The sequence below is a fragment of the Thalia democratica genome, chromosome 7 (genome assembly GCF_965202585.1).
Source record: "Thalia democratica chromosome 7, ktThaDemo2.hap1.1, whole genome shotgun sequence".
NCBI lineage: Eukaryota > Metazoa > Chordata > Thaliacea > Salpida > Salpidae > Thalia > Thalia democratica.
Genome location: NC_139171.1, coordinates 42,725,800 through 42,739,632, shown reverse-complemented (window position 1 = coordinate 42,739,632; position 13,833 = coordinate 42,725,800). Strand labels below are relative to the sequence as shown.

Sequence of the window (13,833 nt, the reverse complement as noted above, 5' to 3'; positions counted from 1 at the left end):
TCCAATAAACTTCATTTATAAAACAATTACTGAAACTTTTTAATTTTAATAACCTAGAAATTCAAAAAAAAAAATCAAAGCTTTTATTACTATGTTATTTGGTAAGTAATTTATAGTGAATGTGTACTTAGCAACTAAAAATGAACAATCAGTGTATATTACTACGCTATGGACAAATAACACGTGCAAGTCAAACAAAATCAAGTGGTGTCTACTATTCACCCCTCCCCCCATTAAAGTAAATGTGTGGCCACACAAATTGAAGCTAATGATATAACCGATTTCTTTTCTCCTTATGCTTAATATTCTTATCAAGTTTGCTTTGAAAACTTTTGAAGTTCATGTACACATCATTTATAAATGTGTTTAAAAATTTTTAACAAAAAACTTTAACACTTTTTGCTTTGTTTTATAAATAAACTGATTTAGCACATTACTTCAGTGATTAAAAAATTTTAACTGATATTCATTTTTACTCAGTTTAGATATAAATATATATATATAAATCATTATATTAAAACTTAGATTAAAAGTTGTAAATTATATTTTTTTTTAAATTAGGCAGTCACTCAGTTTCACTGCTGAAAGGATTATCAAAATGCAATTCTGCAATAAAAAAATATAAAATTACAAACTATGCAAAAAATTGATTTGAAGTTGATGAAATATTATACAAATTTTAGAAAAACATATTGTACAAACTATAAGTACTATATATAATGGCTAATTAGATTATTGTAAAACCTAAAAATGCATAAATGAAGTTGAATTAGAATTTTTTAAAGTTGAGTTAGATTTTAAATATATAAAAGTAGAAATTCAAGAAAAGTGCTAAAATTTGTCTACAATGAAAATATTTTAAACAACAATTATACCTGATTTGGTGGATAAGAACTTGTTGTGGAAGAAGGAACTCCATACCTTGGCACTGCATGATGATGTGAAGGAGGAGTCATGAATCGCGTTTGAGGTGCACCTGGGTAAGAAGGATGGTATCTATCAGCACCTTGTTGGTCTGGACGCTGGTACTAAAAATATTCATGATTTAAACATATAAAAAAAATTCTTATTAACTATTTTTCATCCACAACTTACCATTTGTTGAATTTCATAGTTACTGCTGTTCATTCCTAATTAAATCAATTTTAAGACATAAAAGTTTTACAAAAAATCTTAAAGGTAAAAAGCTAAATAACTTTGATAAAATATACTTAATATTTTGCTATCATATACTTATTATTAATTAATATAATATCACATACCAATAACTTATAAAACAACAAATAAAAATGTTATATTTAATTTATTAAAGCTCTTTCTAAAAACAAAACTAGTATATTACTAAATTTAACAAAACCTTAAAAACTACTTTTTTTTGAAAAAATACATAACTTACATCCTTACTAACCACAATAAAAGTTTTTTTTTCTAAGTTATTACAGCTCTTTTTTTAAAACATATATACAAGTTATACTATAATAGTTTAAAGACTATAAAACCAATATAAACATTATTTGAAAAACTCATATTTTTCTAGTGATGTATTTATAACTTGAAAAATTCTTATAAATATATAACAAACTAAACAAAATAAATAATTTACCTGAAGAAAAAAATTTCTAAACTCTAAATTATTAGTCTGAAGTCTTAAACTCAAACAAACAAAAATTTTAAACAAAAGACAATTAACTATTGTTAAAACAACTTACAAAAAGAACTAATGATATAAAAAATGAACATTGTAATTTCTAAAATGCACATTAAACTAAAACATTAAACTTCTGAATGAATAAAAATATATATGAGATAAGTATCTAACATGTTTAGAGTAGATTATACAAAAATAGCTTATATTTTATACTTCAAATATATAATAAAAAACTAAGCAAAAAAAGAACATATCTCTCCGTTTTTATTACTTTATTTATGTTAAACTCATTTGCTCATAGCAATAGAACAAGCATACATAACAAAAGTCAGCTAACTGGAAGCTAATAAAACCTCCTTTTTTACTTAGTACTCTTTACTGACTTTAGTGGCTGGCTATTATTTATTAAAAAATGAATTAATTTTTAGCAAATATTGTATGCTCTAAAAATTATCTTTTTTTATTTATGAAATCTTTATCTTCTAATCAGAATAAATTATAAACCACTTTACTTCTTAAATGTATTATTTGAATTATTTATACAAACTTTTTTTTTATTTATATATGACCGGGCTAAAGTATATTGTTTTTTTTTAGTTTTTAACTTCAATAAAATTTACATAAAAGTTTTCTTACTTTATTAATAAGTAAAAAAAAATAACCTTTTTTAAACTTATAAAAAACTAAAAATCTACTTTATTTTTTATAAAAGTGTATATGAACGTTTTTTAAAAGTTATAGGTAAGGCAAAGACAAGCAAAAAGTAAAACTTTATTCACTAAGAATACAAGAATAGGCTGTATAAGAAAAAACCAGTCAGTACACCAAATAATAACTGTGCTGATCATGTGCTCTGCTTGCTTCGTGCTGTCACAGCGAAGTGAAGCATCACAGCAAATTGGAGTTTAAAGTGCTCTTAAAAGAGAGAAAGCAGTTATAAAGGAAACGCTCAAATTGGCCTTAAGCAAATATAAAATAAAAAGAGTGAGCTGTACACAGTGCCAAAAAATAAAGTAAAAACCAAAACGTTGGTTGCAAAACAACGCAAAAATGAGAAGCTGCGAGCAAATTAGTGTGTGTAAATGGCAGACTAGGCGGACTTGCTTTAAACACAGCAGTTTTTGGTTTTTTACAGCGTGCTGTAAAGTAACTGTTTATATTTACTGAGATGATTTTTCTTGATCTAACAGCAGATTGTAAGAAGAAAAGCTTGTTTAACTGCATTTAAAAGTTTAATGACTTAGGCAAATTTATAAGTAAAAAACTAATAGAATTCCAAATAAAAATATTAAGTATTAATTTGCTTTGAAAAAGTTATAAAAGTTTTTGTAATATTAAAACACACGACAAAATATGAGAATTAAAAGATTATTTAGATAAAAATTAAAGAATAGTTAGATCTTCAGTTTATACCAAGTAAGTAGGAAAAAAAAATTAACATTGTTTTTATAGCAGTACAAATATTTTTATTGACTAAAAATTTTAACACAGGCCTGTTACATTTTTAGTATATTGGTAAAAACTTAGACAAACAAAACTTAAAAAACTCTTTACTCGAGAAAAACTTACAACAAACTTGAACATATAGTTGAATATAGAGAGAACATTTGTAATACCTAGAGAACAACTAAAAAAGCATCAATAGTAAACCAAAACAAAAGCTTTAAAAGCTTATATATTAATATTTTTCTATATGTTTAATACTAAAACTAAAGTTTAGAAAAAATCTAACTTGGGAGACGAAACAAAAAAAAATTCACAAGAGTGTGAATCTTTTGACAAAAATTCTTAAACACTATGATATATAGATCAATAACAACTTTTTTCAAATAAGAAACAAAACTTTTCTTTATCCTTAATAATGAGTATAAATACGTTTTATAATTTTTTTTTTATATTTTCTAATTAGATTCTTCAATCATTTTGTAAAAATACTACTTTAGTTGTACTTGTTCATTATTTTAGGTTTATATAATTTACATTTTAAAATATAAATGAAGTAATAGATGCGAGTTAAACATTAACTTCTAATGTAAATCTAAGCATAGTTTCTTTGTTTACTATTTAATAATGTAAAATAGAGATTGAGAAGAGAGACTGATGATTTTATTTTACCTTAAAAAAACTTTAGAGATTACTTAAAGTCCCATATGAGTTACAAGTTACGTTTTTAACAACACCGACTTCGGTAGAAATCAAGTGTATATTATGAAAAAAAAAGTTTGTAAAAAAATGTTTACACCTCTGTACCTTTGACTTTTTTACAATAAAATAAAGACAAGTAAAAAAGAAGCTAAAAATATGTATTTTATTATTTTAAGTATTTTAGTATCTTTTTCTAAAACCTAACTATTGGTAAAAAAAAATTATCATTCAACTTAAATTGCATTTTACTAAATAAAATATTAAAAGAATTTCGTCTTAAAACTGAGTATGTTTAAAGACAATCAAATTTAATAGTAGTAAATGATGTAACTAAGCAAGTATACATAGTTTTTAAATTAACAAGACATATTAACAGTCGAGCTTAGATAAAGATTTTTTTTTATTTAAATGTTATAAAACTCCACTACTTACATAAGTAGTTGCGAAATTGAATTGAAAGTTATAATAAGTATTACTTTTACTTTCCAAAGTTCATGATATATTTCGAACTATAGTATGTATACAATAAGTGTACTCAAATTTTTATAGTTTTTAACTTTGGAGACGCATTATATCTTTGTCAGGGGTGCCAAAAATAACAAACATTTAAAAATGTTTAATCTTTTATTTTCTAAAACTAATTTTGTAAGAAAAAACTACTAAATTTACAACAAGTTGTTTGTAAAGTAAATTTATTTTAAAAATAATAGCTTTAAAAGTTTTTTGATAATACAATAAAATTTCACGTTTTTAATTGAAGCAATGCTCCACATGAGGCCTCTGGTTTGTGAGTAAAATAAATCTTTTGATCAGTTATTTTGTATTTTAAGTTGTCAAAAAAAAAACTTTTATATTTTTCACGAGAGTAAGAAAAAAAAAAAAAAGACAAAAATATATTAAGAATTAGAAAAAAAATCCGACCCAGGGTAAGGGTTAGGAATAACTGTAAAAAAAAATTAAAAAGTAAAATTAAAAAAAAACCCGATCAAGGATAAGGGTTAGAGGTAACAGTGATAGTAAAAAAAAATGATAATTTATAATAATATAATTTACTGATCAAGGATAAGGGTTAGGGTATTAATTTTTTTATGTATGTATGTTGAGAAGAGTATTGATCTTACATACTGTTAAGTTAACAATTTCTAATGTCTATTAAGTGGGTAGGTGTCAAAAATGCATGAAAAGACACTTTTGCACAGGTCAAAACTTGATTTTTATAACTTTTAACCCGTGCAAAAGTGTCTTCGTACAAACGTTTCTCGTGTAACATGACCCTTCGTGCAAAAGTGTCTTTTCGTGCATTTTTGACACCTACCCACTTAATAGACATTAAAAATTGTTAATTAACAGTATGTAAGATCAAAACCCTTCTCAACATACATACAAAAAATTAATTAGTACTTTTTTGAATAAAAATTATCAGTGACGCAGTGCCATATGGAATAATACCGGTGTAAATCAAACTTGAACACACATTCAAATTGTTTGAAAGTTGCAGGAACTTTACAAAATTGTTTAGTGTTTATAAGCAATTCCAAAACGATGAGTATTTTTTTTGGAAACAACAAACTTTCTAAAATATGTTCTTAAATTCATATAGCTCATAAATAATATTTCCCTGAAATTTTTATTATTGTTAGAGTGTGTGTAAAAATCTAAATGACAGTTTTATTTTTTAAAATTAATTCTGGTGTACAACTAGATAACTAAAATGTTTTTTTCGTGCACTAGGTCCTTGGACCAAACTTTTTGAGCGTATTTTTTGTCGTTAAATAAACAGTTTAACTGTTTGGGCTTTCTAAAATTAAAATGATTTGAAAGTAATTAGTGTTATTCAACAACTAGTAATGTTTTATGTTATCAACTGGTTTGCATACTTGTGTTTTATTTCATAACTTTATTAAGTTTGAAATATATACATTTTCAACGGTTAAAAACTAAATGTCTATAACGAAAATATTCATGCTTGCTTTTTTATTTGATTTAAAAAATAAAATTTTGACATATTTTTTGATTTACTCTATCGGGGTATATCAATAATTAAAAAAATATGCTTTAATGATATTTTTTTGGTTTCTATAAGTTTTAACAAAGATCCACAATTATTAAACTACGTACATATCTTTGAAGTCTATGAGGTAAAGCTAAAAGTATAGTCGATATCATAATATAAATGGTCAGGTCAGAAAGCTAAATAAAATTTTTTTATGTCAAAAAATATAAAGATAGTCGGTTACTGAATGTTTAAAAAATTATTTACTGCATTACTTTAATATTATTTCATTTTTCAACTCATATTTAACTCTAAAATCACTTTAGCTAAATACTTAAATTCGAGTTTAATACAAACACTTTTAAATTATAATAAATTTACTCATGCTTTTAGTTTCTTTTGTAAAAAAAAAAGCTTATACTTTTAAAACCGACCAAAACTTTTTTTTCACTTTTCAAACAAAAGTGTTATCTGTGTAGTGTCAGATCAGAAACCTTAGTCTACCTTTTTAACACTGGCTTTTAGAGTTATCTATTTGATTTATTTGAGCATACATTCTACTTAGTTTTAATTTTTTTATTAAAGGTTTGGTTAAACTTGATAGTTATTTTTTCCGACGTAACTTTTATCATAACTTAAAATTAGTTTTTTAATTATGGTTCAAAAATATGTCTATATTAAAATAGAAGTTTCGTCGGAAAAAATACCTATTAAGTTAAAACAAACCCTTAATAAAAAAATCAAAACTAAGACTAAGCTTTAGAAGTTTTATATTTTTATGCAATTAAGCACTAGTTAAACTACACAGTCTTTATTTTTAAATTAACAAAATAACTTTAACAATTTAAGCTTCACCTTTTTGTTTTTTGTGTTCATATTTTCAATTTTATTGTTAAAGTGTAAAAACAAGCTTTAAAAAAATTATTAACAAAAGTGTGTTTAAAACAAATCAAAGTTAAAAAGTAAAATGAAAGGTTTGTTACTTTACTAAAATACAAAATTTTACTAAAAAACTATTTTAACATGAGTACCTATAATCATTTAAAGTATGCAGATACATTTTATAAACTTATCAAAAATAAAATAGTTTATCGAACTTTATTTCTATTGAACGTCATGTGTTAAACAAATAAACATAAAAATTTACTTAAATTCACTGATTTTATAACTTTTTGAACTTTCTTAAATTATAATCTGTACAACTTTACAAAAAAGTTTTTAAATAAATCACTTTTGGTTTAGAATATCTGTATAGTAAAAGTTATTTTTTAGGAAACAAACATGTACGTAAATACATTGATATAAAAAACTAACGTTAACAAACTGTAACAATTATTTTTTGGTAAGCTATCAAAAAACTAAAAAAAAAAGCTTTTTAAGATAAAATTTTTTATATAAGTTTTTTTAAATAACTTGTTCCTTAAATATTAGTTTAGCTAGTTTAAATACATAAAATTTATAGACATTTTTATAGTCTTAAAAAAAAGTGTTTTTTTTAATTTTTTATAACCGTAAATTATTATGTTATATGTAAGGTGTAAAAAGATAAATAACAAGTATATGAAGTTTTTCATTTTAAACGATTTATCACTTAAAAAACGCTACTCGTAAAACAACTCTTTACACTACAAAAGCTTTTTACAGCTCTTTATACATCGTAGACTTTTGTTTCAAGTAAGTCAATCTTTGATACTTACAAACTAAATATAAACAAAACAACTTAAAACTTAAAAAAACTAGAATAAAAAAAAAAAAAACAAAGCTATCTGTTTTGTTATTATTTTTTGGTAGTTTTAAAAGTTTTTACATACTTGATTTAATACATATTTTATGTAATACTCAAAATAGTAAAGATACTTTAACAGAAAATAAAAACAATAGTTAGAAATTAAATTTTTCAATTAAATTATCATGAAAAGTTTTATATACAGTAATAAAGTTTAAAAACTCGAAATGATTTACTTTTATTTTTTTACGTAAGCATTCTTAAACTGAAATATTAAGTTTACTTTTTTGACTTAAACGCTAGAAATATAATGTAGTACTGACTTGAAAGTAAAATAAAAATCATTTTTGTGTTTAACTTATTTAAATTATTAATTTAATATAAAACCACGTAATTTTTTTTTTACTTGTAACGGTTAAAAGTTAACGCAGCTAGTGTTTGAAAAGATTGTCGCACTAATGTGCTATATAACTGATAATTTTTGTATTTCAAGTGCTGCATATTGATAGTGACCAGGGTTTCCCAAATTCACTTTCATAATCGCCCTATTGGCAAAAAAAAAACTCCCTTTACTACTTATTGCCTCCTGATAGTCGAAATCGCTTTAAAGAGGGCTACATTACCCACTTTGGGAAACCTTGGTTGATGTTTGTGCTAACAAAAAATAATTTCACAAAGGTTTTGTATACAATAAAACGTTTAAAGTCAAAGATTAAATAACTTTTCAAGGTTTTCAAAAAATTATGTCTTTTGATATAGAAACAAGAAAGCCTACTGTAGTAGGTAGAGCCTACTACTTTTTCGTGAAAAACATCAATTTATATTTTTTTTCTGCTACAACATAGTATTTAGATAAAATTTAAAACATAATAAGTAATATTTTTCTTTAAAAAGCTATTTACTTTGTTATTCAATATAAAAATTATATGAAACTACAAACTTGAGAGCTGCCAAGTCAATGTTTAGGTAAGCTTTTCTAGTAAAAAAACAAGTGTTTTAAACTAAGCTCAGCAACATTTTATAAATTTTTCCCGCTCAATTTGAATTTAGATTTTTTTAAATATGAAATAATAAAATATTATTTTGATTAAGTCAAATAAATTAAATATTTTTTTTTTCGTACATTTATTAAAATATTAAATTATAAGACTTACTCTCGGAGGGTGACCTATCCAGCTTTGTTGTGGATGATATTCAGAACCGAGCTGAGTTGGATAACTCGAGTACTGCCCTTGAAATCTTGAAGGCGAGTTCGCTGCTGGGTCGTGTAATAATTGTTGGTTTGTGTTGTTGTTTGTAACTGCATATCTCTGGCCGTGTATGTATTCATTTGGTCTGTGCATACTCGTTTTTTGAGGTGCATAACCTGAGCCGTGTGGAGGGTAGGACCCACCTTTTGAATGAGCGGTCGTGTTATTAGCTGAACTTCCATTACTATAGCTTGGTTGGTAACCGTTGCCGTTCTTTTTAGTATCTTTTTCAGATATTATTGAGGAACTCATTGTTTTACTACTTTGTGCATTTGCAGAGTTTCCGTTCCCTTTTATCGAGCTACTTGGGTTAACATCAGGCATTGAACCCTGGTTATTTGTTACCATACCAAAAACGCTTTGACTTTTTTTAATTAAATGATATTGTATAAAAAAGTTTATCTAAAATTAATCAAATTTTATATGTTTTGATTTTTTGAAAACTATTAAAAAGATCTCAACTTCTAGAAGGAAAAATGATATTTATTAAATTCTTTTAACATATTTTAAAGCAGACTCAGTTTCGGTCAAAGACCTCTTCAGTACTTATTTAAAAAAATCTAGAAAGATTAATGTCACAGAAAACAGTGCTAAGACAAAAAAGTTTAAATAAATAAAAATAAGCTATACTTAAAAACAAATCTTTACTTATAAAACAAAACTAATTAAATTTTTATCTTACGGTTGAATGTATGTTACAGTTTAAATTTTTCGGGTTAAGTATCAAAATTAAAATGTTAATTAAAAATTATATAATATAACTTATAATAAGAACCTAGATGAGTCTGCTTTAAATTATCTTGAAAGAATTTAATCAAATTTGTAAAACTATCAAGCCTGAAAGCCAAAATTAACTAAAGTATAAAAAAACTAGATTTGCTACTTTATTTTCAAGAAATTTAAAAGTTTAATTATACAGAAGATGATGTTGAGTTTTAATTTCTGTAACAAAAAATTAACTCAAAATTTGGTTTATTGATTTCTTCTTTATCTAAATGTTATAAAAATACCTCATGAAAAATAGTATAACAAAATTAAAAAAGTACTCAATTACTTAGAAAAAAATAATTTATATATATAATAATAAATCAATTTTTGGATTGTATATAAATAATTGAGTATAAAATAATGCATATGTTAAAAAACTATCTGATTTTCGTAAAAGTTATGTTAGATAAAGATTTTTCTTTTTACCGAACATCCCTAACTTTGTCAAGCACGTGTATTAAATAAACCAGTTTTGCTTTCATCATCTATCAATAAATATAACATACAAATAAAAGTCTTTTTTATATAAAAATTTAAACAAACTAAAAAATCAAACTACTCATAAGCAAATTCGAATGCTATAGTCGATTGTTTTCACACCTTTAACTATAATGCAAAACTGTCTTAAATCGTTAGCATGACTGTTTTGCTCTCTAAAAAACAAAATGTAAATATAAACGTCGATTGGATTGACCATAGGACTTATATGAAAAGCAAGCAAGCAAGCATTCTACAGAGCAAGCGCATTTTGACAGTGTGTGCTGTGAGCTTCGTTCAATGAGAATGTGAAGCAAGATGGCTGTTACAACGAGCACTTTTACGCCCTACAGTCGTGTGTTTTTATAAAAGCGTTTCGCTCTGTTGAAAGATAATCCAGCGCAGCTCGCTTCAACGTTGATAAGAGATAGAGGTTGAGCTGTTTTCTTGCTTAGCTCTACAAATTTTTTTATTTTAACGTCGATTTTATTTTTGAATTTGAACTTTTTTACTGCTTTAAATTATTTCATTGATACCTCACCAATTTTTATTTATTTATAATTGTATAAAAAACTAATTTAAGTTTGAAAAACTGTTAATTAGTTAATTAAAGAAAAGTTTATTCAAGATTTTTTTTATTTTAATAACCTATTATAAGACTAAATAATTTCTAAAGTAATACAATTTGTATAAACTATTGTTTACGATTTTTATTTTTTTAAATGAAGCAAAGAGTGACCGAGCAGTAATTTATGAAATTGAGGAGACGAGATTTGTTAGTGTGATCTTATATTTGCCACTCACCCAGTTAATGATGAACGGGCATCCGCTTTATAAATAAGAAGTTTTCTTGCCGCGCAGCTCAGTACTTGGGTCATCTTTTCTCAATCATAATGAACATAGCAGCAGCAAGTTCAAACTAAAGACAGTATGGTTTGGTTGCAATTGCAAATAGATTTAGTTGTACAAACCCTGGCTTAATCGCCAATCTTTAATTCTTTTAAAGTAAAATTTACAAGAACAATAAATATACAATGTCGTTTTACATTACATGTTAAGTTTAAAACACTTATTCAGTATCATGTTAATGTTATTTTATCTATTGTTTAATATTATTATATATTATGCTTTAAAAATGAGTTTTTATGTTTTAGAATATTTTATTTTACTTGAAGAGGTCGCAATTTTTTTTCACCGAAACTTATTCGTAAATAAAATATTTAATTTGCACACATTTTTTTATGTTTTAGAATATAAACATAACATAATGTTAATTTAATAAAATAAGTTTAAATGTGTAACCACACCTAGACTTAATAAAACATACAATAAAACTTTAAATAATAATTTTACTAATGTTTAAAAATGTATGTAATAAAATTAAAAATCTCACTCTCGTTCAAAAAATAACAGTAAGCAGAGCAGGAGAGATAAACTACAAATAATGGAGAGGTAAGCTAGTGCACTGGGCGTAAAAACGCTCGTTGTAACAGCAGGGAGTAAAATTGACTATTGTAACAGCAAACAGTCAGCCAGCTCAGCAACATGAAGTTTGCACACGTTAATGTACAACTGTTCGTTATTCAGCGAACCGAATGAATGAAGGGAGCTTTTTACGCTGCACCAACAGTGAATTGAAGTCAGTGAAAACCTTTAAAAGTTTAGTTGGCACGACTGTATGGGATGATTGTGCTCGCTGTAGTGGTTATAACAAACACACATATATGAGCTCTTGATTAACTAAAAAACTTCACCTGTTCACGTTGTTTGTTTTTCCTATATAGGAAGTATGTAAATCGTAATTAAAAAAAATCTCTCGTTGCTTTTTTCTAAGATTTATGTACTTACTTTAATTTTATAAAATTTGTGTGAAGATATATAACAAATAGTTAACTATTAATCTGTGTTGATTATCGAGAACCATTTGACACAAGCAATTGTTTTTAGTCGTCTGCCTGTATACAGTTTGAATGTATTTGAAAATATTTATACATATTTTACAGAAACAACACTTTTCTGTACAAATAGTTTAAACTTTATCAGCGAGTGTTTGATATTTTCTTACTAATTTAAAAACTAGTATTTTGAAACATTTTGTTAAAAAAAAATACCTTGGTTTGAAATTTAAAATAAGCTTGTTTCAAATATGCTCAAGATTAAGTTAACAGAGTAGCTTTTTACGAACCCTATAAATTGTACATTTTTACCAGTTTTTTTTACTATTTTTGTACATTAGAGCTATGAAAAAATTGTGCATAAACCAAAAATCTTGATTGATCAACATAAAAAAAGTTAAACTAATTAAGTAAAATTATTAAATTAATCTATAATCTGTTTTAATTTGATAATTACAAGTATTATACTTGTTACTCGATAAAGTCAATTTCTGTTATGAATAGTATCTGGCAAAACACTGGCCAATCTTTGCACATGAATAAGTAAAATTACTTTGTAAAGATTAGTTTATGTTATTAGTACTAAAATATTTTTATCTATAAAATTTTCAAAGCTAAGATTAACATTGATATATTGAGTCCAAAATTTTAATGTATTAAAATATATAATTCATATATTATTTTGTGTAAAAGAACAATCAATTTTTTTTATACTTTCGTTGATTAAAACTTTCGAGGTCCCCTCATCAGTTTAAAAAGCCAAGGTTTTTGAAACTTTTTAAGTAGTTTTTCATGGATTTAATTTATATTCGAAAAGTCATAGGAAATTCACGGCAAGAACGTTTGACTATATTATGGTAATAATTTGGGTAATGTTACAAAGCAGCTACTACATGTTAAATGCTTAATATGCCCCTTAAAAAACATAAAGAAAATTATATAAGCAAATACTATTTTCTTAGAAAAAGCAAATTAAAAATCTTCAGTTTACAATTGGTTATCTACATATTAGGTTTCAAATTTAGAGAACAAAAAGTTGTATTATTTACACAGTATACAAAATTAAATTAATATAAATATCTAAAAATTACTTGCTAATAGTTCGTTAATACAGGTTCTTACAAATTAAGTTCGTTCGAGTATACAATAAAAGGAACTATATTTTAATTGTTGTAGAATATTATATATACGTTACAAAATTATTCTTAATAGATGATTAACCGTTCATTTAAATATAAATTTTAATGAAGTTCATAAACTAACAGTACAAAAAAGCAAGTAATATAGAAAAAATGAATGCTTTAGTAGTCTAGGAAATCTATTACAACATATATTGTATGTTTAAGTTTTCTAAATTAAATAATAATGTATGCAAGTTAGTTGAGATTTTTTTAGTACTTACTAGAATAAATAAAGTTTATAGAATTCTTCGATATTAAACTTTTTTTAACTTATTCTAAAGCTAAAGATGATAAAGAATGCAACAAGATTCTTAAACAATTGTTAAACACAGTATTTTTGAACTACTTAATTTTTCCATTTAAAAATTTTTATTGAATATTTTGCATCAGAATTTTGTAGAATAATAATAACAATAGTGTTAATCTAGTTTGATAATTTATATATATTTAAAAACGATATTGTTTTATAAAAATAAATGTAGAAAAAATTCTTTATTTTGAATAGTTTGATTAGTTTTGTTTTTAATGCACTTTGAACTAGAAATATATCTAACTAAAACAGTTTTTGATTTAAAAAGTTATAACAACTTAAAATAACCTCAACTTGTTTAAAAAAATTGAGCAGCATAAAACTTCTTGCATCAAAAATAAAAACTGTAAAAAAAAAACTATTACAAAAAATAAACTAAACCTAAATAAACAAAGTAACTTTTAATGACTTATTTTTTATTCTAAAACTGTTTAATAAGT

At 24.5% G+C, this 13,833-nt stretch overlaps 1 protein-coding gene across 2 annotated transcripts in view; it reads right to left on the bottom strand.

The window, feature by feature from the left end:
• LOC145841038 (AT-rich interactive domain-containing protein 1B-like) overlaps positions 1-9,160 on the bottom strand; it is a 30,288-nt gene extending 21,128 nt beyond the window's left edge. For both annotated transcript variants that reach the window (XM_082948394.1, XM_082948395.1), the window contains exons 1-2: positions 8,667-9,160; positions 876-1,028 (exon numbers count right to left, since the gene is read on the bottom strand). In XM_082948394.1, the coding sequence (XP_082804520.1) occupies positions 876-1,028; positions 8,667-9,110 (597 nt within the window). In that variant the 5' untranslated portion in view covers positions 9,111-9,160. The remainder of the gene's footprint in view (positions 1-875; positions 1,029-8,666) is intronic.
• Positions 9,161-13,833: the final 4,673 nt, after the last annotated feature.